Source organism: Apodemus sylvaticus, chromosome X (genome assembly GCF_947179515.1).
Source record: "Apodemus sylvaticus chromosome X, mApoSyl1.1, whole genome shotgun sequence".
Lineage (NCBI taxonomy): Eukaryota > Metazoa > Chordata > Mammalia > Rodentia > Muridae > Apodemus > Apodemus sylvaticus.
The window spans coordinates 98375928-98400817 of NC_067495.1; the positions used below are offsets into that span (position 1 = coordinate 98375928).

At 39.5% G+C, this 24890-nt stretch overlaps 1 protein-coding gene and 1 long non-coding RNA gene across 4 annotated transcripts in view; one reads left to right on the forward strand and one right to left on the reverse strand.

Annotated features, from left to right (window-relative positions):
* Positions 1-3931: 3931 nt before the first annotated feature.
* Positions 3932-24890, reverse strand: part of LOC127675350 (uncharacterized) — a 33471-nt gene continuing 12512 nt past the window's right edge. For 2 of the 3 annotated variants that reach the window (XR_007975473.1, XR_007975472.1), the window contains exons 5-6: positions 22228-22351; positions 3932-4190 (exon numbers count right to left, since the gene is read on the reverse strand). This is a non-coding gene — a long non-coding RNA (uncharacterized LOC127675350). Of the gene's footprint in view, positions 4191-22152; positions 22352-24890 lie in introns of those variants that run through there. The other variant, XR_007975474.1, reaches the window with a different exon arrangement.
* Positions 6475-8423, forward strand: Tceal3 (transcription elongation factor A like 3). Its single transcript, XM_052171445.1, has 3 exons — positions 6475-6629; positions 7174-7240; positions 7551-8423. Exon 3 carries the CDS (start codon positions 7577-7579, stop codon positions 8180-8182), a length of 606 nt encoding a protein of 201 aa, XP_052027405.1. The 5' UTR covers positions 6475-6629; positions 7174-7240; positions 7551-7576; the 3' UTR covers positions 8183-8423.

Consider the following 24890-nt stretch of genomic DNA (forward strand, 5'->3'; position numbering starts at 1 on the left):
GGCTGGTTATAAAATCAACTCAAGCAAATCAGTTGCCTTCCTATACTCAAAGGATAAGCAGGCTGAGAAAGAAGTTAGGGAAATGACACCCTTCACAATAGCCACAAACAATATAAAGTATCTTGGTGCGACTCTAACCAAACATGTGAAAGATCTATATGACAAGAACTTCAGGTCTCTGAAGAAGGAAATCAAAGAAGACCTCAGAAAATGGAAAAATCTGCCATGCTCATGGATCGGCAGGATTAATATAGATAAAATGGCCATCTTGCCAAAAGCAATCTACAGATTCAATGCAATCCCCATCAAAATCCCAACTCAGTTCTTCACAGAGTTAGAAAAAGCAATTCTCATATTCATCTGGAATAACAAAAAACCCAGGATAGCTAAAACTATTCTCAACAACAAAAGAAATTCTGGGGGAATCAGTATCCCTGACTTCAACCAATACTACAGAGCAATAGTGTTAAAAACTGCATGGTAGGGCTGGAGAGATGGCTCAGCCGTTAAAGGCTAGGCTCACAACCATAAAATATAAAACTGCATGGTACTGGCACAGTGACAGACAAGTGGACCAATAGAATAGAATTGAAGACCCAGAAATGAATCCACACACCTATGGTCACTTGATCTTCGACAAAGGAGCCAAAAACATCCAGTGGAAAAAAGATAGCCTTTTCAACAAATGGTGCTGGTTCAATTGGAGGTCAGCATGCAGAAGAATGCGAATTGATCCATTCTTATCTCCATGTACTAAACTTCACTCCAAGTAGATCAAGGACCTCCACATAAAACCAGACACACTGAAACTAATAGAAAAGAAACTGGGGAAAACCCTTGAGAACATAGGCACAGGGGAAAAGTTCCTGAACAGAACACCAATAGCTTATGCTCTAAGATCAAGAATTGACAAATGGGACCTCATAAAATTACACAGTTTTTGTAAGGCAAAGGACACTGTTAAAAGGACAAAACGGCAACCAACAAATTGGGAAAGGATATTCACCAACCGTACATCTGATAGAGGGCTAATATCCAATATATAAATAACTCAAGAAGTTAGACCCCAGGGAACCAAATAACCCTATTAAAAAATGGGGTACAGACCTAAACAAAGAATTTTCTCCTGAAGAAATTCGGATGGTCGAGAGGCACCTTAAGAAGTGCTCAACATCATTAGTCATTAGGGAAATGCAAATCAAAACAACCCTGAGATTTCACCTTACACCAGTCAGAATGGCTAAGGTCAAAAACTCAGGAGACAGCAGGTGTTGGCGAAGATGTAAAGAAAGAGGAACACTCCTCCACTGCTGGTGGGGCTGTAAGATGGTACAACCACTTTGGAAATCAGTCTGGATGTTCCTCAGAAAACTGGACATGACACTTCCGGAGGACCCTGATATACCTCTCCTGGGCATATACCCAAAGGATTCCCCAGCATGCAATAAATACACATGCTCCATTATGTTCATAGCAGCCATATTTATAATAGCCAGAAGCTGGAAAGAACCCAGATGCCCCTCAAAGGAGGAATGGATACAGAAAATGTGGTATATTTACACAATGGAATACTACTCAGCAATTAGAAACAATGAATTCACAAAATTTTTAGGCAAATGATTTGATCTGGAAAATATCATCCTAAGTGAGGTAACCCAATCACAAAAGAATACACATGGAATGCAATCTCTGATAAGTGGATATTAATTAGCCCAGAAGCTCTGAATACCCAAGGCACAAATTGCATAACAAATGACTCCCATGAAGAAGTATGGAGAGGGTCCTGATCCAGGAAAGGATTGATCTAGCATTGGAGGGGAGTATCAATACAGAGAAAAAGGAGAGACGTGATTGGAGAATGGGTGGAGAGAAGAAGGTTTATGGGACTTATGGGGAGGGGGGATCCAGGAAAGGGGAAATCATTTGGAATGTAAACAAATAACATAGAAAATAAAAATATAAAAAAAGTTACAAAAGTCTAGGAATTAGTTCTAAAGTCTAGCATGTGAGAGATTCTCGGTTCAATACTTAGTACCAGGGAAAAAAATTTATAAGACTTTATAATTACTTGTGTTTCAATTCTTATAAGATTCATTTTAGTAAGAACTTGTCTCATTCATCTTTATTTTGAAATTACTGACAAGCTTTTTTTCTAATAGATTTATTTTCATCTGTAGGAATTAAAGCAGTACTCTATTTTTGTTCCTCACATTATTTGTGTATTCTCATTATTTCACACACCAGTATGTGTATTGATTCGCACGCCAGCATGTGTATTGATTTGCACACCAGTATGTGTATTGACTGATTTCATTACTATTTCCTACATAACCAACTTGTAGTTTTGTTGATGTATTTTTGTTCTGTCTTTTCTGTTTAATTACTTTCTATTAGATTTGTGTCTCTTATAATTTTAATTGATTTGTGTTCTGCCTCCATGTTCTGAATTTATCTGCCTGAGTCATTATTTGGAATATTTTATCTCTTCTAATATGTTCATTTCATGTTGTAAATATACTTAGAAGTGTGGTTCAGCTATGGCTCTCAAGGGTTTTTTTTTACCCCCAAAATAGTTGACACATAAATATTTTAATTATCTTTCAGTTCAAACATTTTCTAATTTAAATGAGGTTTTAATGAAAATGGTCCCCATAGACTCATGTTTCAATTCTTGGTTCCCAGTTAGTGGAATTTTAGGAGACAAATTAGGAGGTATAGTCTTGTGGGGGGATGTGTGTCACTGGGGGCATGCTTTGAGGTTTCATATGACTCATGCAGGCCATTCCAAGTGTGTTCTCTCTGTCTCCTGCTTGTGGATCAAGATGTGAGCTCTCAGCTGTTCGTGTTGCCATGCCTTTGTTCCACCATATGGACTCTGACTCTCTGAAACTGTAAGCACACTGAAAGGCTTTCTTTTATAAGTTGCTTTGGCCATGATTTTTAATCACAGCAACAGAAAAGTACTAAGAAACTAATTTTTATTAGATTTCAAATTTATTACTTAAACTTAAAATGCTTCTATAGGTATTTTACTACTGAATTTTTGTTTGCTTGTACAATGGCAAATGTTCTATATTAAGGTCAATTTAAAGTCTCAAATTGTACTTTATGATCAAGAATTTAGTCAGTCTTCAAAACTGCTCTACATTCATTCGAAAAGATTGTACAGTGCTTATAGTGTTTGCTATGATCTCCCAAATTTACAGATTGTTTCCTTTATTCTACTTTTATATGTTCTTTTTACCTCCTTTTCAGTTAACACTGAAAGTAAAAATGCATGTATCCTTCCTTGTAGGACTGGCAATTTTTTAAAGTTTGAGATAGTATTAATAAATACATAAAATTAAAATATAATACCTCTTATCTCTGTTTTAAAGTATGTTATTGGTAATATGACTATAAAAGGGTTTTTTTGGTCAGCATTTGTTATTGTTTTATTTGTATATAGTTGTTTCACTATTCCTTTTTTGGAGACAGGGTCTCTCTATAGCCCTGACTGTCCTAGAACTCACTAAGTAGATCAGGATACCCTCCAACTCAGAGAGAATGGTTTGCTTCTGCCTCTAGAGTGTGGCTATTAAAGGTGTTCACAACCATACCTGGCATTTCTCTTATTTTTAATTTAAATTTTATTTTATGTGTATGGTGTTTTGCCTCCACATATGTCTGTGCATCACATGTGTTCATTACCAACAGAAGCCATAGAGTTGGATCTCCTGGGACTGGAGTTATAGATGGTTGGAAACTACAATGAAGGTGCTGGGAATTCAATTAGGGACTTCTATAAGAGCAGTCACTGCTCATAACTGCTGAGCTACCTCTCCAGTCCCTGATCTTTACTTATCTTTATATTTCCATTTTGGTTTTATAAGAGAGAAAATACTCATGCTATGGGTTGAATGTAGGTCTCATCTAGCTAAGCACACCATGTATCACAGTCTATCACAGCAGGGAAATCATATCATCGTAGTACCAGAAAATTAGGGGAGTTGGTTGTACTTTATCCTAAACTGGGAAAAGAAGGAAATGAATGTGTGCATGCTGATAAGTTCTCTTTCCTTAGCCTAAGATCCAGCCACAGAACTAAGCCATACACACACGGGAGGCAGGTCTTTTCACCTCAGCTAACCCAATCAAGAGGAACCTTCACAGACATGACCAGATTCGAATCTCCCAGATGATCCTGGAGTCTGTCAAGACAAAAATATTGTTTTAAAGCCTATAGATATTTACTCTTTTAAATTTTGTTCCCCATTTCATCCCTACTTTTCAATCTAAGATATTTTAAATATGAAAAATATTTTTCTATTATTTCATACTTGCTGCCCATACACCTTTCCCAGTTTTGTTTTATTTTTATGCCACCTTTGCTTTGAAGTCTACTTTTTGCTGGCTGCCAATTTCCAAGTTTTAATTTTCTTTCAAGAAATTCCCAATAATAATTTCAATAATATTCCATTGTCTTCATATTTCAAATTTTGCTGTTCAGAAACCAAATCAAAACAATCAAACTGGTTTCTTTGAAAGCATAATTTTTATTTCTGGCTACTTTAATTTTGTTCTCTGAAAGCTCATTACATTTGTAACAAGCTCCAGACCTTAGTAGGCCCTGAGACCTTAGCACAATGGACTCAATGATTGGAAGTATCATTCAGGTCACAAAACTCAGTACAGTGACAACATCATCTGCAAAACAAAGGCTTAATCAATCCATCGAAGTCTATTGTTATGGGATAGTCTCCAAATGTACTCACCTTGATTTTGGCTTCTGTAGCTCTGCTTATCACTAACCATTCTTGCTTACTGAGGAATATAAACCTAAGATACGGATTTTGTGCTTAAAAGCTAATCTTGAGAAAAGTTTGGGGCTACACTGCAATCCCCCCCCCCAAAAAAAAAATCCAGTGTAGTAACCAGCCAGTTAATAAAGAATTTCTATTGGCTTAAATCCATGTCTAAGCAGTCTTTTCTAGTGAATTTCCCACAACACATTAACTTTCACCTATACATAGAGGATCAGATCCAAGATCTACAGCAGGTGTCAGAAACTGGGTAGTTCCAAGCACTACAATACAATATTTTTCCTTTATTTTACTAAGCTCCTATATTTTACTAAGCAACCTTGCCAGGGTCTGTGGTCATTGGGTTTGTTAGGCTAACATGCAAGGCTAAAGCTATCATGAATTTTATTTTATTTCCTCACAATTTCATGAATAAAAGATGATTTTTTTAAATGATGTTAAAATGGAACTCAAAATCTTGCACATACCAGGCATATCCCCCATCCCCAAATAATATTAGATCTTTTTCCTTTAGTTAGTAAGTTATGAACTCTCTGCTTTTCTTTCAAATAAGTACATTATGGCTTTTATTTAATATAAGAGAATTGCACACATTACAAATTTTATATTTTGGGACCACTGTTAAGTAAGTCAGTGATTGCTTGAACACTAGCACTGTGGGTATGACAATTGAAATGGCAAATGACTGACTAATATGGAGAGAACTTATACTGCAAGCATATGCTGGAAATGGAATGGAACAGCGTCAAGTTTCAAGTAACTATTGTCACTGAAATTATAAAAAAACAATCTTACAAGAAGAAAGGAGGAGTGGCCCCTGGTTCTGGAAAGACTCAGTGAAACAGTATTCAGCAAAACCAGAACGGGGAAGTGGGAAGGGGTGGGTGGGAGGACAGGGGAAGAGAAGGGGGTTTGCGGGACTTTCGGGGAGTGGGGGGGCTAGAAAAGGGGAAATCATTTGAAATGTAAATAAATTATATCGAATAAAAAAAACAATCTTAGAATATATTTCAAGGGGTATGGAAGAACACTCTATTATAACTGAAAGGAAAGCAAAACTGGGTCTGGTGTTTATGAAAAAAATAGCCTGGAAATGCTTATTTGAGAATGATCAGTCTTTTGAGACAAATGAATGAGATCACATAGAAATTGAGAGCCTGCAAACCAAAAGAAGCCTAGAACAGAGCCCTAGGGAACATTCAATAGCAGCTCAGCTTCCCAGCAGGCACCTCCACCAATCACCTATATTCAGACAAGGCTGGGTGGATGGGTTGGTTTAGAGTCTTGATGGTAGCTGTACTCACTGTAGGAGTTCAAGGCTTACCCTGAACTCCTTTCAACTTTCTGAGTGCCGGGACTACAGGTGTGTGCTACTGTGCCCAGACTTGGTTTGAAAACAGGTTATTGTGGCTCAAGAGCTAAAATACCATTTTTGATCATCTATCCCACCTGTAACCTGCATATATGAGAGAGGTGTACGTGTATCAAAGATGCACCAGGTAAAACATCCTGTAGCCTCCCAAGCTTCTTCTCAGGAACCTCATGACTTTGTGACACACACCTCCTACAGTACTCATCTCAGTCCCCTAGGGAGGTGGAGAGTGAGATGGGTCAGGCATGTGGGGGGGAGAGCTCGGGTGACGCGTTGTTCACGTGACCGGCCAGGCGCAGACGTGGGCACCAGCCCCCACGTCCGCTTGCCCGCCCTACGGTCTGGTCTTGGCACCCGCGCAGAACCAGCTCCCTGAGCTATCCTAAGCAGCAGACCAGCTGCGAGTGGGCTTCTGCAAGCCGGAGAAGGCAAAGGCCTGTCCTGGGTCTCCTCAGGTCAGTACTGAAATGCTGCCTCTGCCAACAGAGCAGGGCAGGGGGGGGGGGTGGCAGCTGGAACCAACAGCAGTAGGAAGGGAGGGGGAAGAGATCCCGGAGATTGGTAAGGAGGGGACACAGCGGACTGGGCAAGAGGAGGGGGAGGAGGACCCCCGCAGGCGGCTCCCTTCTTTCATCCCACTCCTAATCCGTTTTAGAGCAGGCGGGGTGGGGGTGAGGGGGCCCGCAGTGCGACGGTGAGCTGTAGACAGATGCGATCTGAAGTGAAGGCACACTCCAGGATCTGAAGACAAACTGACCCGGACCAAACAGGGTTGGTGGTGGGGCAAGCTGCCTCCAGAGTCCGAGTGGGGAGCGCAGAGTAAAACGGAGTTTGGAGAGCATCCCGATTTAGTGCCCAAGGCCTGAAAAGAAATGGCGGCTGGGGTATGCGGGGGTGGCAGGTTAACGGAGGAAAAGGTTGGATGATGAGTATGGGCTGACGGACAGTCTCTGTGCATCCACTGACCACGCAGACACTGCCCCTGTGTCCTGTCTGTAGGTCTCTGCTGTTCCCAGAGCATTGTGACATCGGAAAAGGAAGGTTGACCTGCCTGGGATCCCTGCAGGTCAGTGAATCATGACAAAATGGGGCATGATTTGGGGCCCCACTGCCTGCCCCCTCCCAAGCTATCCCATGTGACACACTCAGAGCTTGTCACCCTGAAGGAGCTCAGAGAAAGTGGCAGGACGGGGCACGGCATCTCTGTCTCCGGGTGGAGGAGGGGGCAAGCCTATAAGGCATACTTGCTGGGTTGGGACAACCACCCCTCAAAGGGCCAAGTGCAAAGACAGATGTTAATGAGCCTGTGTTCTGTCAGGGGTCTCAGTCTCCCCTGTCTCTTCTTTTTCCTCCTGTTTCCCCACTTTTACTCTCAGGACAGGAAAAGGAGGGAAACCTTGACATGGAAGAACTCCGCGGTGAAAAGGAAGGCAAGCTGGAAAAGGAGGGAAAGCCAGAAGATGAAGTAGAGCCTGAAGATGAAGAAAAGTCCGAGGAGGAAGAGAAGTCGGACAAGAAAGCAAAGCCAGCAGCACGCCAGGGCAAGCTAGAGGAGGAGGCAAAGCCAGATGAGCAGGGGCAAGATGAGGGGAAGGCAGAGAAGCAGGGCAAGTCTGACGGGGAGGGCAAGCGCCAAGGGGAGAGCAAGCCCGATTCCCAGGCCAAGTCAGCCAGCGAGGAGGCGCGGGCTGCAGAAAAGCGCCCTGCTGAAGATTATGTGCCTCGGAAAGCAAAACGGAAAACAGACAGGGGGACAGATGATTCTCCCAAGAACTCCCAGGAGGACTTACAGGACAGGCATGTAAGCAGTGAGGAGATGATGAGAGAGTGCGCAGATATGACTAGGGCTCAGGAAGAGCTGAGGAAGAGGCAGAAAATGGGTGGTTTTCACTGGGTGCCAAGAGATGCACAGGATGCTTTAGTCCCCAGGGGCCAGCGGGGAGTCAGGGGGATGAGGGGCGGTGGAGGTAGGAGCCAGAGGGGCTTACACGACATCCCATACCTTTAATGCCTTTGGCCTTCGATTCTCACCTCTCTGAGGAGAAAGAACACTGCTGGCCCTGCTTTCCCTGGTAGATACTTACCAGGCCTGTGCTTTAACATTCAGCCGAAACTCTGCTTTAGGTATCAGTGTCTTTACCAGCAGCCTTCTGACCCAACTACAGTGCTCTCCCGTCTTTTAGTACAGGATTTTCACCCATGTGCATGTACATTGTAAAATAACAATAAAAAGTTTGCAGAACTACATATATGGTATCAGCCTGTTTATATAAAATGTAAATATGTTTGTAGAATGCTTCTTAGCACAACGAAAACTATGAAAGTGTACATCAAAACTCTAACAATGCTTAGCACTACAAGGAAAACGTACAGATGTAATCATCAGGTGGTTGGAGACTTCCTGCCATTCCCCAGCTGGTTATAACCAGATCAGTTCAAACTCATCTGTGGCCTCTTCTTCTGGGCCCACTAATGCTCTATTGCTCCTTTATATTAATGCATTTAGATTATGAGTGTCATAATAATTTTAAAAACAGAAAGTTATATGACAAACTGGTGAACTATTAAAGAACTTTAGAATGGCAATGAAGACATTTAAAACTCTTTTTTTTAAATGTAAAATCAGCAAATTATTTCTGGAGCTCAGTGCTAGAGGTATAAATTTGGCATTTATAATGCATCTTTTGCTGTAAGGGTCAATCTTGTCATATATAAAATGGGAATAATATTTGGCTCCCAGGATTGCACACTAGATTATATGTCATGCTAAGCACGGGCATGTGGCGGGGTGGGACCCTGAACCTTGTCAACCGAGGAGAGGGCTGAGAAGAGTTGCCACCTGTTCCCCAGGAGCAACTGCAGGCAGCTGAGATGAAATCTCTGGCAGGCTCCTGTTTGCCTCTAGAGGATTATGCATAAAACCTTCTGCTGTATGTTTTTAGGGATCCTGGATTTCAGATTATGATGTTCAAGAGGTAAAGCCTAGGCAAGTATTTCAAACACAAGGCAAACAAACAAAACCCTCTGCAGCAGGAAGCCTATCTGAGCCCAAGCATTTCTGACAAAGGATCCTTAACCTTTAGTCACATCTTTCCCTTCATAGAATATCATATAATGCCTTGTATCTTTTTGGTTAAATGTTACCAAAGATTGTGATAAATATTAAAGGGTTTTTTTTTTTTTTGTGCTCAGCTCACTAATAGTGGAGCTATCCTTGTGCTGTAATTTTTAAAAGATTATTTTACTTTTTCAAGTAAGGATTTGTGTCTCCAAGCTTAGAAAAGTTTGAGTTTAAATTTCAGGAGAGAGCTTTCTGCTAAACAACTTTCCTAATCTTAAGGAGAAAGCATTATTTGTTGCTAAAAACTACTCTGGAGAGGCAGTGTGAGGGAGAGACCAGGCTCATCCCCTCTGTACTAAGGCAACAGCTCAGAGAAGGTATACCACCAGCAGCAAAGAGACAGGCACAGGGCTCTTTCATGAACAATATTGATTTCCTTTGCAAACCTGGCCAGAAGACTATTGTCATAGCTGAGTTTAGATTATACCAGACACTGAGGGTAATGATGACCCCTTAATATAGTACCATTTTTCAAAGGTAAGGCTGGTTCCAGTTATGAATGATACCCCCTTAAATAAGCTATGTCTACTGACTAGATCTGCACTGATGTAGAGAATTTGGAATGTTTCAGGTCCAGAGCCTAATTACCTTATCTTGGGGTAGCTTTAGCCACCACCAGGCCTCAGCAGCCATTCCTTGTCAGAAATAATATCCTGTGACTGGTAAACAAAAAAGTATTTTGAAATATATTAACTTATCAGACTACTAACTTCCAACAACCAGAAACTAAGACTGTCATCAGACAGCATCTTGGGCAATTAGAAACCACCTCCCTGATGTATTTTAAATGTGCCTTGATTTGTGACTTTCTTGGTTCTGATAGTCTACAGAGCTTCACGAAACTGCTTCCACACTGGAACGTGGAATTTCTGGTAACTGAAATCTGTATTCCCAGGCCAAGATTCCTCATAACAGCTTTAAAATAAACTATAACTTCTTCCCTTTAAGATAAAAGTTGTGGTTATGCATTGACACAGTGCAACTCTCCCACCATGGAGAGGCAATATTTTATTCTTAAATGGAAATAATTAATTATACATTTAAAAATGTATTCCATATTCCTTAAAACCTATCTACTGAAAATGTGCGGTTGAGGGTGAAGATGTAGCTCTACAGAACCCCAGCACTACAAAGAGAAGTATATAATTCATTAGCATGTAGCACATTAACCAAATTTTCCCCCAATATCTTATTTTAGAATATCATCAGTATCCCCCCAAAAGAAACTCTACATTCACACTCACTATTGCATTCCTATTCTCTACCCCTGATAGCTCTCACTTCCAGTTAATAGCTGCCACTAATCTACCCTTTGTCTCTATGGAATCATGAAGCGTGTGGAGTTATTTTAAGTAGCTTTTTTTACTCCTAATATTTTAAAGGTTTGTCTGTGCTATTAGCATGTATTGCCTTCATTTCCTTTTTACTGTCTAATAATATTACATTAGTGCATCTGTTGGGATGTATACATTTGATAAATCCATTAACAATTTTATTCATATCTATATTCTTTCCACAGTTAACTACTGTGAATTGAGCTATCCTGAATTTTTTTGAAAAAGATAGCATGGAGGTGGGGAAACTAAGGAGACTCTGAGCCTATATGGCGGATATAGAAGTCTGTCCTTCTAACTCTGAAAGTGAGGAGGTTTACAGCACAAAACTGCAGGCTAGTTCACTGATCCCTAGGCTAGAGAGAGAGAGAAAGGCATGGGGAACTGAAAGTGGAAACCTTTTGGTAAAACCCCACTTTCCAGAATGATGTTGTGGCTCTTAGGACTTACAGACAATGTCTGGGTAGGGTGCTTGTCAGCTTCTGTGGTGGGCACTGCTGCCTGCCCCTCACTGGGCTTCCTTCTTTCACTACATCCTTTGTTCTGTCGCTACATTTTTACACTCCTGTTTACTTTTCCATTTTAGCACAAAATCTTATTTTGCTATGTGAAACCCTTTCTCATCTAACAGCATCTCCGTTTTTACTTTAGCAGTCTTTATAAAAAAATTGTGCTTAGTATCTATAATTTTGTGTATTTATTTGGCATACTTTATGGTTTCTTTCTGTCTTATTTTTGTAAAGTTTAGAAAAAATTCCTACCTAACTATATATCTAACTATAATAATGAACTAACTATATATAAATATAGTAATTAACTATATTTTAGTAAAAAGAAAACTATATCTGAAATAGACAAGATAACAGTCCTAGAGACAATTTCTCTCACCAATTAATTCAAATTAACCTTTTGTTTAACATCTAAATTGTTTTCTAACAGGAACTTAGAAATCAACCTTGCTACAAAAAACATCAGCTTCTTCCAGCCTGAAAGTCAAACAAAGGTGAAAGTCTGGCACCTCTGCTTTTAATCTTGTGCTTGTTTCCTGTCTTTGGTGTCACCTGTCTACTCCTCTGCTTAGACATGTTGATCGTTTGGAAAGTGTCTGTCTAACTTCTTTCACCTTCAAAGCTGAAAACAGTGAGTTCAGTTGTACTCAATTTGTAATCACTTTGCGTTTTGAGAACAACGAAGTAACCTTCTCCAAAATCCAGAAACTTAAGACAATAATCGTAGAGACTGTACCTTCTTTTCTAAGATTACTTAATCGTGGAAATCTTTTGTGTCTCCCACCCTTTCTTCTCTCTAATTTCAAAGCTCGTGTTAGTACCCTGAAGACACACACTTGGGGATCACAATGACCAAATTCCCTCTCTTTGCTGCTCACCATTATTCATCCCTTTAGTTGGAGTGTATGGATCTGGTGGCCAAGCCTTTTATATTATGAACAAAAAGGAAATTGGATTGATGTAGTGATTTCAATGTATGTAAGCACTCATAAGCAGTTTTGTCTCACATAAACAATTTATATATATAGACATATATGTGGACAATATTATAGATAGTCATATATAAAAATAAATGTAAGACAACAAAGATTTTTGTACCTTTTATATAGCTTTAACATTTTACAGTTTTAAAAGCCAGGTTATTGATCCTTTTTTCTTCTGTAGTACTAAGTAATCTGAACTATATATTAAGAGAAATCAGATAGAAAACCTACATCTTTTACATGTAAATAAGACAAAGTGTCAGAAGGAAAACAAAACCCTTCCTTATTTTATGTAAGATAACCTACAGGGAGTGAGACACTCTTAGAGATGAAAATTCCAAGTTAATAAAAGTTCAGAAACTCTGGCTTGTAAGACATTACGGTCATCCGTATTCTTTAGCAAATTCTTGCATGCCCTGATACAACTCCAAAACCCACAATCACAGTTTTCAGTCCAGTCCAGGGAGTGAAAATAGTGTAAGGATCCTCCCCATAGACTCTTTCTCATAAAACAAACAAACAAACAACATAGCATCATCTCTACATTTGATACAGAATTTTGCTTTACTTCGGGATAAACAGAAGAGGAGAGAATGGAGGTTAATAAAGCATGATGATGAATATGAAAGATGAGTATCAGGGCAGGTGCAAAGGCAACAGTGGGTTGGAAAATTCATTTTGAATTCTGCATGGCACAGCTTCTAAGATTTTATTAAGTTCCCATTCTTTAACTCTTTTTAATAGTTTCAAAATATATTAGCTTTATATAAATTAGTAATTTCACCATTTGTTTTCTTAGATGCCTTTAAATTCTGCTTAAAACAAGTTGCATTTTTTCCTACTCTCTAAGACTTTTAGTTTATCACAGAGAAAAGAGTATATTTAGTGTTCCCCATTTTGGTAAACCCAATGCCATATTATCTTTAGTTACAGTTCCTCACTTTTCCCAAACACTTGAACATTGAACTACTGTAATAATCATTCTTCACCATTCTTTCAAAGAAGAACAAGCACTTCTTTAATGCCTTTATTATCAGATGCTTATAGAGTTTCTACACTAAGTAGACCGGGCCCAGGAAAAACACATTTTAGACAATAAAAAAATTGATCAGAGAAAAATATCTGAATGTTAATGTAAACAAAAATAAACATCTCAATTGAATGATAAATAGGCATGTAACAGCTATAAACTTTGACATAGGTATAAATATTCATGATCTTAATTCAGGCAAGTTTTCTTTGCCATAACAAATAATACATCATATAACAAAAACAAGATAAATTATGCCTCATCAAAGTGAAACAGCAGAATGGAAAAAAAAAATCTTGAGTGTGGTTACACATGCCTGTAATATCAGCATTCAGAAATTGGGGCAGGAAAATAGCAGATTTGAGGCTGTCTTGGGCTTCATAGAAAAATTCGGTTTCAAAAAAAGAAAACAAAAATAAGTGAGAGGAGAAGCTACATGATGGAATAGAATATTATCAAATTTAAAGCCAATTTCCAGAACACACAAGGGATTCTGAATAACACAAATAACTCATAACACAATAATTCAACTTTAAAGATGCACAGGGACTTTATATGTAACTTGGTCATAGAGTACATGTTTAACATTTCAAAGGCCTGGGTTCAATCCAACTCCTTTTTAAAAAGCATGTGTGTGATAGTTTGAATGAGAATGGCCCCGATAGGTTCAAATATTTGAATGCCTTGTCCCCAGTTGATGGAACTTTTTGGTAAGGATTAGAATGTGTGGCCTTGTTGGAGTGAGTATGCCACTGGAGGTGCCCTTCCTCCCTCCCTCCCTCCCTCCCTCCCTCCCTCCCTCCCTCCCTCCCTCCTTCCCTCCCTCCCTCCCTCCCTCCCTCCCTCCCTCTCCTTCTTCTCTCTGTTCTTCTTCTTCTTCCCTTCTCTCTCCCTCTCTGCTTGCCTTCCTGCCTTCCTGCCTCTCTGCCTGATCTGATGTAAGTTCTCAGCAACTTCTCCTGCACCATGACTACCAGCACTTTGCCATATTCCGTGATACGATGATATTGAATTAGCCCTCTTAAACTGTAAGGAGGGCTCCAACTAAATGATTTCTTTTTATAAAAGTTGCCTTGCTCATGGTGTCTCTTCACAACACTAGAACAGTAACTAAAACAAGCAGAAAATGTGCAAATGTTTAAATAGCTGTTTTATTCCTAAAAGATACACAAATAGCTAATAGATAGCACAGGTACTTAATCGACTTTTGCTAAAACAACAATAAGACACTGACTCATTACTTGGGCCCACAAAATGACTAGAAGTAGAATGTCTGACATCTCTGCCTTCACTTTGTGTCTGTCTGCTTTACTTTGTGTCAAATGCCTGCTCGACTCTGCATGAACATAATATTCAAGAATGTCTTTCAATTAAATTCTATCTTACTACTACTTAAGGCCTAAGGGACAAAGATGTCATTGCTTTAACCCTGCAATCACTTTAGATTCCAGTATGAGCAGACACTGGAGGACAGACCAACCACCTATGAAGGCATTCATACATGTAGGGGAGGCTATAGCCCCAAATAATCTTTGTGTATGACATGACTGATTCCCTCAAGCAATTCTAGGATTAATAACTTTGTCTTGTATTGCAGAATCAGAGTGGAGACAATGATTAACTAGACAGCATCTTGACTAAGATTACTGAACTGTACATATCTCTTTTACCAGATACTCTATTTAAACCCAAATTTTATGCCAGTACCTTGAAGATGAACTTGGAATTACTGGGCTCTTTTTATTGATTCTAAATCTACTTTCTGGTTTTCACCACTTGTCTGTTTTAATCATTACAATAGCAAACATACAAGGCTAGCCTGTTGGGATTATGAGGCTTGCCCCCTAAAATTCCAGTCATATAGTGTTTTAGTTGTTTTGCTTGTTGCAGTGATTAATTTCCCAAGAAACTTTAGAAGAAAAGGACATTTGAGGCTCACACTTTGAGGGTGCACTCTATGACAGATAAGTCTTCTTGTCAGGATGTTAAGGAAGCTGTCAAATTGTATCATTAATCAGGAAGCAGAGAACAGTTGTGTACTTGTGCTCAGCTCATTTTTACCTTTTTATACAGTCCAGGATCCTAACCCAGGAATGGTATCACCCACTGTGGGCAGGTCTTCCACCCCAATCTAATCTAGGCAGTTCCTCATAGGTAAGCTGAAAGACCCTTCTTATGGCAATTCTAAATCTTACCAAGTTGGAAATGTCATTATTAACAATTAAGCCAACCCCTTGTCAGCTTGACACTCAAACACTTCACTTTAAATCATAAAATTACACTTCTTATGCTCATGTTCAATGCAAAATATATGCAACTTCAAAACATAGTCTTTCACAATTGTAAAGTCCGAAAATTCACATTTTTAGACTCAGGACAATCTCTTAACTGTGAGCACCTATAACATAAAAAAAAATTTAGGAGAACTCATTTACACTGGGCGGTGGTGGCACAAGCCTTTAATCCCAGCCCTTGGGAGGCAGAGGCAGGCAGATTTCTGAGTTCGAGGCCAGCCTGGTCTACAGAGTGAGTGCCAGGATAGCTAGGGCTACACACAGAAACCCTGTCTTGAAAAAAACAAAAACAAACAAACAAACAAAAAACCCCAAAAAACAAAAAACAAAAAAAATAACTCATTTACATAGCATATAGTGATGCAGAATAAATAATTTCCTTTCTGAAATAGATGATTGGAGCATAACAAGGCATAATTGAAGCAATCAAGTCCAAAATTCATTGGGGGAAAATTACAAATCCTGCAAGCTCTTGTCTACCATTTCAAGATGAAATTGGCTTGGTTCCAAAGAATTTAAGTAGCCCCGCCCATCAAGCATAGGCTCTCTCTTGAGCCTGATCCACTCCACACCTGCAGCTTTCCTTCATTGATAGCCCGTGGTTATGGCATCACCAATAGCCTAAATATTTCTTTTTCATTGCAAATGCAAGTTCAGTTTCACCCTCACAGTGTCACACAATGATTTCTCAGAGTCCCTCAAACTCTGTCATCCATTGCCTGGTCTCATTTGCTCTGTGGAATTATGGAGCAGAATCTCACAATTCTCTCTCTCTCTCTCTCTCTCTCTCTCTCTCTCTCTCTCTCTCTCTCTCTCTCTCTCTCTCTCTCTTTCTCTCATCTTTCATGCCTTCAAAACCAGTACAATACACAAGAAGCTACCTCTTTCTGCCAACTTGAGGTATACACTATCTGTCTGACCAAAACTTTATTATCATCTGTGTGCTGACCCTAGGGAAATACTTTCAAAAAAACAAAACAAAACAAAACAAAACAAAAAACTCCTTCAGTTTAGGCTTTTCCTCCTACAAATGAACTTAGATTTTCACAGAGATGTAGCTTTTGCCCTTAAGGTACCTTTTGATGAGCTTTTACATGGAACACAAGTTTCATCACCTCCTTTGATTATTTGGAGCAATCTATCCACATCCTTCTTCCCCAACCGTCTCAGCAATTTTACAACCATTCTCCACCACCATCCACCTAAACCATTGGCTATAGCCAATGGATCAGTATTTAATTACACCTTTGGCCATTTCTCTTTCCAAGAAAAATGTATGGCCATGTTTATTGTCTGAAATTCTGTCCTTTTTGAAGATTTGTCTTGACCAGTATCTTTAAGGGGTTCCCAGAAAGGGTTCTAATGATGTATCTGCTTGATTCTGGGTAGTGTTTGCATATTATGCAGAAACATCTATAAACCAGGCCTACGTTTTCTCTTGCTCAGTCAACTAAACATAAAGCATGCCCCAATGAGGCCATGAGTGCATGCTTAGGGACAGAAGGTATTACTGCAGGAATAAGAACCATAAGCGTTTGGACAACATCTTTATGCAATTTGTTCATGTCTTCAGTATGTACTTGGGCCTGTTCACATATATGCCACTTCCACTTAATGCTAGATTACTACAGTACCAGTCCAACTTCGTGGTTTGCTGGCTGAGATAATATCCAGCGTATTACGGACCTCTCAGGTCACATGGAATGTTGATTACTCATTACACTAAGGTCTGCTCTCAGGCCATGAGCTGCTTCTCAAAGGGAGAATAGCTGTCTGCAGATAGCAGCAGGGCCTTGTTTCAAAATCACAAGGGTCCCCTATGTTAGTCTGTGTTATTCTACAAAGGCTCCAGATTTCCCCCATATTTACCAATGACACCTCAAGTAACAGTAGGTTTACTGGATCACATGGTCCAAGTGGCAGAGCACACTGTCTAGCAGCCTCGAGTAGTTGAAGTGCCTGTTCTTGTTTTCAGGCAATGTTTTAACAGCTTTCCAAGTAACAGCAGCATAGAGTAACAACATCCAAGTGAGGAATGTGATGCTCCAAGACCCACATAGGCCCATGCATTAGGTAATATTGGTTGTTAGCTAACCAGAATCTAGAATAATTTATGACACAAGTCACTAAGCATGCATGTAAGGGATTATTTAAATTAGATACCCTCTGGGTGTGTCTAATGATTGTCTGGACTTGGGAAATGGAGATTAGAGGAAACACCCTGAATATGAGTAGCACTCATAGTCCAGAGTCATATACTACATAAAACGGAGAAAGTAAGTAGGCTTTGTTATTCCCTGCATCCTGACTGTGAACACTGTGAGACAAGCCACCTCAAGGGCCTGCTTCTGTGATTTCTTCATCATGAGGAACTGAACCCTCAAACTGTGAGCCAAAATAATTTCTCCTTTAAATTGCTCTTATTGGGGTGTTTTATTACACCAACAGGAAAAGTAACCAAGAATTGTTATTCTCTTGTTGTGGCAGAAGGAACCAGGTACAGCTTATCTTTCGACTTAGAAATAATGTCTCTGCATGTCCCATATATATGGATATGTGGATAGCTCTCTCCCAATAGACACAGGATGTGAAAATACTTGTGTTCCAAATAAATGTTCATCAAAAGGTGTGTCGAGAGCCAAATGCCTTCTATCAGAAGCTACATCTTGTGATGATCCAAAATGATTTGAAGGGGAAAAGTCTTTCTGGATTCAGAAATTTTATTGAGGGTGAAATTTCCTTGAACTTTGGGTGGATTTATTTCCTCTTCTCTGATATTTATATGCTTGACAACAAGTCCAGAACTGTTATTAACTCCTGATTACTTAATACAATCATTATTAATCCATCAGCATAATAGACTCCTTCATTTTCCACCATAAAAAGGTCAGCACTTTGTCCTTACTAGCATAGATAATTATTCTGGGTATGGGTTTGCCTGTTTTGCATATAATGATTTTGCCAAAACTATTGTAACACATAGGCACATGAAAAGAAAGTTCAAAACTATTAGCAATTAGGGAAATTCAAATCAGAAACTCAACCATTTCACACCAAAGAACATGACTAGGATGAAAGAGATAGAAAATAAACTTTGGCAAGTATGGAGAGAAACTACATCCCTCACATTTTGCTGGTTGGAATGTAAAATGCTGTATTCACTTGGGAAATGAATTGACACTTTGTCATAATGTTAAGCATATAGTTATCATTTGTTCAAACAATTCTGCTCCTAGGTATATGCACCAAAGAATTGAAAATACACAAGCATATAATAGTACACAAAAATGTTCATAGCAACATCATTCTTAATAGCTAAAAATTTAGATTCTTATCAACTTGTAAATAAACAAACTATATATTTATTTGACAAAAAAGGAAGAAGATCTGAGCCATGCTCCTATAAAGTAAACTTTAAAAACATCATGTTAAGTGAAAGTAGACAACCACAAAATATGAGATATTGTTCAGTAATAGTGATGTCACCAAATCTATAGAGGCAGAAAATGTTAGTGATTGCTTGGAGTTAGGAGAAGAAGAGTAGAAATGGAAGATGATTGGTAATGGAGACGGGTTTTTCTTTAGGAATGCTGAAAATGTCATAAAATTGGATAATGTTTGTCCATCTGTATTGTAGGAATGAAGGTCAATTCCTCTCTATTCTTTCAAGCTTTTTTTCTTTAAAGGAGAAGAGGCAAACAAAGTTACTAATGGAAAAAATAGTTTTTGAAAATGCACAGAATAGGAGGAAAATTGTAACAATGTGACTGATAGCACACTAGGTCAAAATTACTTAGAAATGTATATGCTATTTTCAAATTTTTATTTAGAAATGTCTATGTATGAGGAGAGATATGGGGGCTATTAGGTGATCTCATGATTCTCAGGGGAGTTTGATATGTTTAGGGAAGAGACCCATGGCCTAGGATAAAGTCTGATTGGCCTTCTTGTTAGATGATTACTTGTAAATCATCTTTGGCACCAAAATTCAAGACAGAGAACTATGATGAAATTCTGTCTAGGTGTGCAAACAGAATTTAAATTCTTTTACTATGATGTGAATTTATTTGATAGAACTCAAAACAAGCAGGGTTTTGTTTTGGTTTTGGTTTTATTTCTGTTTGGAGGTCTAGACTTTCTGCAAATAAGGAGGTATCAGAATAATGTTGCTTCTTGCATCTGTTTGCTGCTTTCTACAGTCCTTCAAAATAGCATTTGATCTTAAAAATGCTCAACTTCATTAGTCATCAGGGAAATGCAAATCAAAACAACCCTGAGATTTTACCTTACACCAGTCAGAATGGCTAAGATTAAAAACTCAGGAGACAGCAGGTGTTGACAAGGATGTGGAGAAAGAGGAACACTCCTCCACTGTTGGTGGGGTTGCAAATTGGTACAACCACTCTGGAAATCAGTCTGGCGATTCCTCAGAAAACTGGGCACGTCACTTCCAGAAGATCCTGCTATACCACTCCTGGGCATATACCCAGAGGATTCCCCAGCATGTAATAAGGATACATGCTCTACTATGTTCATAGCAGTCCTATTTATAATTGTCAGATGCTGGAAAGAACCCAGGTATCCCTCAACAGAAGAGTGGATACAAAAAATGTGGTATATCTACACAATGGAGTACTATTCAGCCATTAGAAACAATGAATTCATGAAATTCTTAGGCAAATGGATGGAGCTAGAGAACATCATACTAAGTGAGGTAACCCAGACTCAAAAGGTGAATCATGGTATGCACTCACTAATAAGTGGATATTAACCTAGAAAACTGGAATACCCAAAGCATAATCCACACATCAAATGAGGTACAAGAAGAAAGGAGGAGTGGCCCCTGGTTCTGGAAAGACTCAGTGAAACAGTATTCGGCAAAACCAGAACGGGGAAGTGGGAAGGGGTGGGTGGGAGGACAGGGGAAGAGAAGGGGGCTTACGGGACTTTCGGGGAGTGGGGGGCTAGAAAAGGGGAAATCATTTGAAATGTAAATAAATTATATCGAATTTTAAAAAAAGGAGAAAAATTCTGTCTAGGTGTGCAAACAGAATTTAAATTCTTTTACTATGATGTGAATTTATTTGATAGAACTCAAAACAAGCAGGGTTTTGTTTTGGTTTTGGTTTTATTCCTGTTTGGAGGTCTAGACTTTCTGCAAATAAGGAGGTATCAGAATAATGTTGCTTCTTGCATCTGTTTGCTACTTTCTACGGTCCTTCAAAATAGCGTTTGATCTTAAAAAATGCTCAACTTCATTAGTCATCAGGGAAATGCAAATCAAAACAACCCTGAGATTTTACCTTACACCAGTCAGAATGGCTAAGATTAAAAACTCAGGAGACAGCAGGTGTTGACAAGGATGTGGAGAAAGAGGAACACTCCTCCACTGTTGGTGGGGTTGCAAATTGGTACAACCAATCTGGAAATCAGTCTGGCGATTCCTCAGAAAACTGGGCACGTCACTTCCAGAAGATCCTGCTATACCACTCCTGGGCATATACCCAGAGGATTCCCCAGCATGTAATAAGGATATATGCTCCACTATGTTCATAGCAGTCCTATTTATAATAGCCAGAAGCTGGAAAGAACCCAGGTATCCCTCAACAGAAGAATAGATACAAAAAATGTGGTATATTTACACAATGGAGTACTATTCAGCCATTAGAAACAATGAATTCATGAAATTCTTAGGCAAATGGATGGAGCTGGAGAACATCATACTAAGTGAGGTAACCCGGTCTCAAAAGATGAATCATGGTATGCACTCACTAATAAGTGGATATTAGCCTAGAAAACTGGAATACCCAAAACATAATCCACACATCAAATGAGGTACAAGAAGAATGGAGGAGTGGCCCCTGGTTCTGGAAAGACTCAGTGTAACAGTATAGGGCAATACCAGAACAGGGAATTGGGAAGAGGTGGGTGGGAGAACCGGGGGAGGGAAGGGGGCTTATGTGACTTTCGTGGAGTGGGGGCAAGAAAAGGGGAAATCATTTGAAATGTAAATAAAAATATATTGAATAAAAAATAGTGTTTGAGGATGCCTAATATTTATGTATTGATTGATTGATTGGTTGGTTGGTTGGTTGGTTATTTGAGACAGGTTTTCACTGTGTAGCTCTGGAACTCACATTCACCTTACTCTGCCTCTCAAGTGCTAAGATCAAAAGTGTGCACTACCATGTCCAGTAAGGGTGCTTATTTTAGGGAGGCAATCCCTGGACTCTTTTACTATGAATATATATACCAGCACTATATAGTTACATAATTTTCATGGATGGATTATATGACACACAAGTTATACCTCAAGAATGCTACTAAACAGAAATAATTACATATGATAAAATAATATTATAATATATGGTTCATAATGCACATAGAAATCAAATGCACAATGATAGAGCAAAAGAGAGTATTGCACGGTTGTAGAATTTGTCACGTGTAATCACGTACAGGGCAAAGTATGTAGTATATTTGGAACAGCACTCCTGTGCTACATTTTAGTCTACCCAGCATGTCAATGCCTTTAATTTGGCTATTGTTGAATTTAATTCTTTTTAATAAACAGATAATGGTAGGCAAAGTGCTTTAATGATCGTAACTCCCTGGGCTCACAGCTGGGTAAGATTGCTGATGACCTACCCCTCCAGCAGCCAGCCCAGTGGCTTCCATCACATGAATGGTAGCCAACAGAGAGGAAGTTTCCTGACAGTACCAATTTTACTTCTCTATGTACTGTGACTTAAATGTGTGGTGTCTTCAGCAATAAGTCTTACCATCAAATTCTGATGTCAACCAAGAGCAAGGACAATATCAGTAGCTTGTCCTTAACTGCTTTGTGGGTTCTTCTTTCTTCTACCCTTCTCCACCTTTTTTCTTCCACACTTTCAACCTCTAGCCCTAGACAGGATAGGGGGGAAAAAGATACAGGGAAAAGGCATAACATTATAGCGAGACTGCTTCCTGAGGATTAGGGATGTAGAGTTCCTTAGGGCAAGTTTGACCTCACAGTCAGGATATCTAATTTCTTCGTATTGTTTTTTTCTTTATTCCTGACTACTTAAACATGAGTAACAGCAACCAAGCACTAACCAACCAACAAAAACCCACACATCTTTGGGCCCTAGCATTTATACACTCTCTGAAAAGTCCCCAGCATTCCAAATGTCACACACTCACAAACTATTCACAGCTGACAAAATCTGCTAGAGCACGAGGCAAATCATAATCAGGTGCAGTGAACAGTCTGAAGCAGCCCCATATGCCACACCAAAATTCCAAATTTTTCACTACAAATAGCCTGTAATATTTAGGTGGAGAGTCTTGAGAACACCCCTGTCCGACGACTTCAGGGGAAGTATAGCACATCTGGCACTGGACTTTTTGTTTGGCACCTGTGGCTTATGAGCAGAGCATTATCCTCTGTGTAGCATGACTCCAATTAAATACCTCCATATCAGATATATGTGGAAAATACTAGATTTCCATATGGCCTTTTCAAGCATCTCTTTTGTTTGTTATTTCTCCTCCCACCACAGCCTCCTCCTCTGCTTCATCTTCCATTCTAAATTTCCATTCTAAATTTCCCATGTCCCTCCTCATTATTTTCTCTCTCTCTCCTCTCTCTCTCTCTCTCTCTCTCGCTCGCTCGCTTGCTCTCGCTCTCTCTCTCTCTCTCTCTCTCTCTCTCTCTCTCTCTCTCTCCTGCTTTAATGAGTTGTGAGCTATTCAAAAAAATTAGAGGTCAGGGGAACATTCAAATTTGCAGTAACCTAACTAGAAATGGGAGTAGTCTGAGAACTTCATTTGGAGCTGGCATATGTAGGTTGAAGTATGTCTTCTGAGATAGAATTTTTAATCTGTAGGGTCTGCCCTTATTTACAGTCAGCACTATTGACACTAGGATTTTGTTACAGACTCACTGCATGGAATTCAGACGTCTCCAGAGGTTTCTGAAGTAAGCTGACAGAAATGTATAGTCTGTATTGATAAGATAAGGAATCCAAATCAGATGCAGGGAAAAAGCTGGAGAAGCAGACCGCTGTGGATGTCACAGGTTTAAGAACAAAACTTCAGAGTTCACTACAGTTGCAAAAGCAAAGCGGAAGAACCAGGACGGTTCAGATAAAGCAACTGGCAGATGAGTGGATGGCAGGTCTAGGTGGGTAAACAGGGGAACCAGCTCATGGCAGTTGAGTAGTCTGGAGTTCTCTGCCTGTAGGTCCTTGATTTAGCTATTGTTTTAGTTTTGAGATAGCTCTGGAGTCCTGGAACTCACTCTGCAGACTACACTGACCTCAACCTCCCAGAGTTTCTCCTGCCTCTGTTTCCCAAGTGCTGGGATTAAAGGTCTTCATCACTACCACCCAACTAAGAGGACCCTTTCTGTAAGGGTTCCTGTTGTGCCACAATGCCCATATAGTCCTTAATCTAAAACAGGGCATAGAGTGATCTCAACTGACATAGAGTTTGTGTTGGAGAATCAGTTGGTGTGACATTCACATTTGATGTCAATGGCTTTACTGCTTATGTTGAAAAACAATTAGGAGAATCTCAATAGTTACTGGAGTTACAGACTAAACTATGTACCTGTTAGTTTCTCAGAGACCTGAGAAAGACAAGGTAATATGGATACCTCCTGGGATCAAGAGATCAAAACAAATTTGAACAGTTTATGCTCCAGAGTATTGTAGGAAACAATAGAACAATTATTAGGCAATTAGTGTAGCTTAGTACTTCATTGTGGTCAAAGAAATTGAGCACTGCAAAACTGCCCTTATCTCAGGGAACCTTTGCATTTAGCCAATGCTTTGCTTCTTGGGGGAGGGGCTGTTGTATGTGTTGTTTTACAATGTGTATGCATAGCTTTTGACTAAAATAATTCAGTTAGTCATAAAGAAATAGTAATAAGACTCACATGTAGAAGGAGAAATATAGTTAATATGAAACATTTAAAATGTCTTGTTTACCAGCTAGGGATGGTATCACATGCTTGTAATTTCAGTACTCTGGAAGCTGAGGTGGAAGAATTGGGTATTTAAGGCCAGCCTGGGCTACATAGCAAAAGTGACTAGAAATTGGCTCTCAGTTTTGTTACCAGTTGCATGGCTGCAGAATAGAAACGGTGAGCAGGAGGGAAAAGCTCATCTAATGGTGGCAGTCCAGATGAAATCTTAAATCTTATGGGTTTAACTGTCGGTCCTAGTGGCCTTATCCTTTGCAGCCCTTAGAGCTAATGACCCATTGCTCCAGGCTTTAGAAGTAAGAGGTTTATGGTTCTAAGCACTCAGGTTGATCACTTCCTATGTAGGTTTTAAATACTAGCTGCTTTGCAGGCTTTGGATTCCAGTACTGTAATGAGTGGCAGTAACCAATTTGCCAAGTCCTGAATTTTTTTTTTAATGACCCAGGATGTCTAGCTAAGCATGCGAAAGAAACA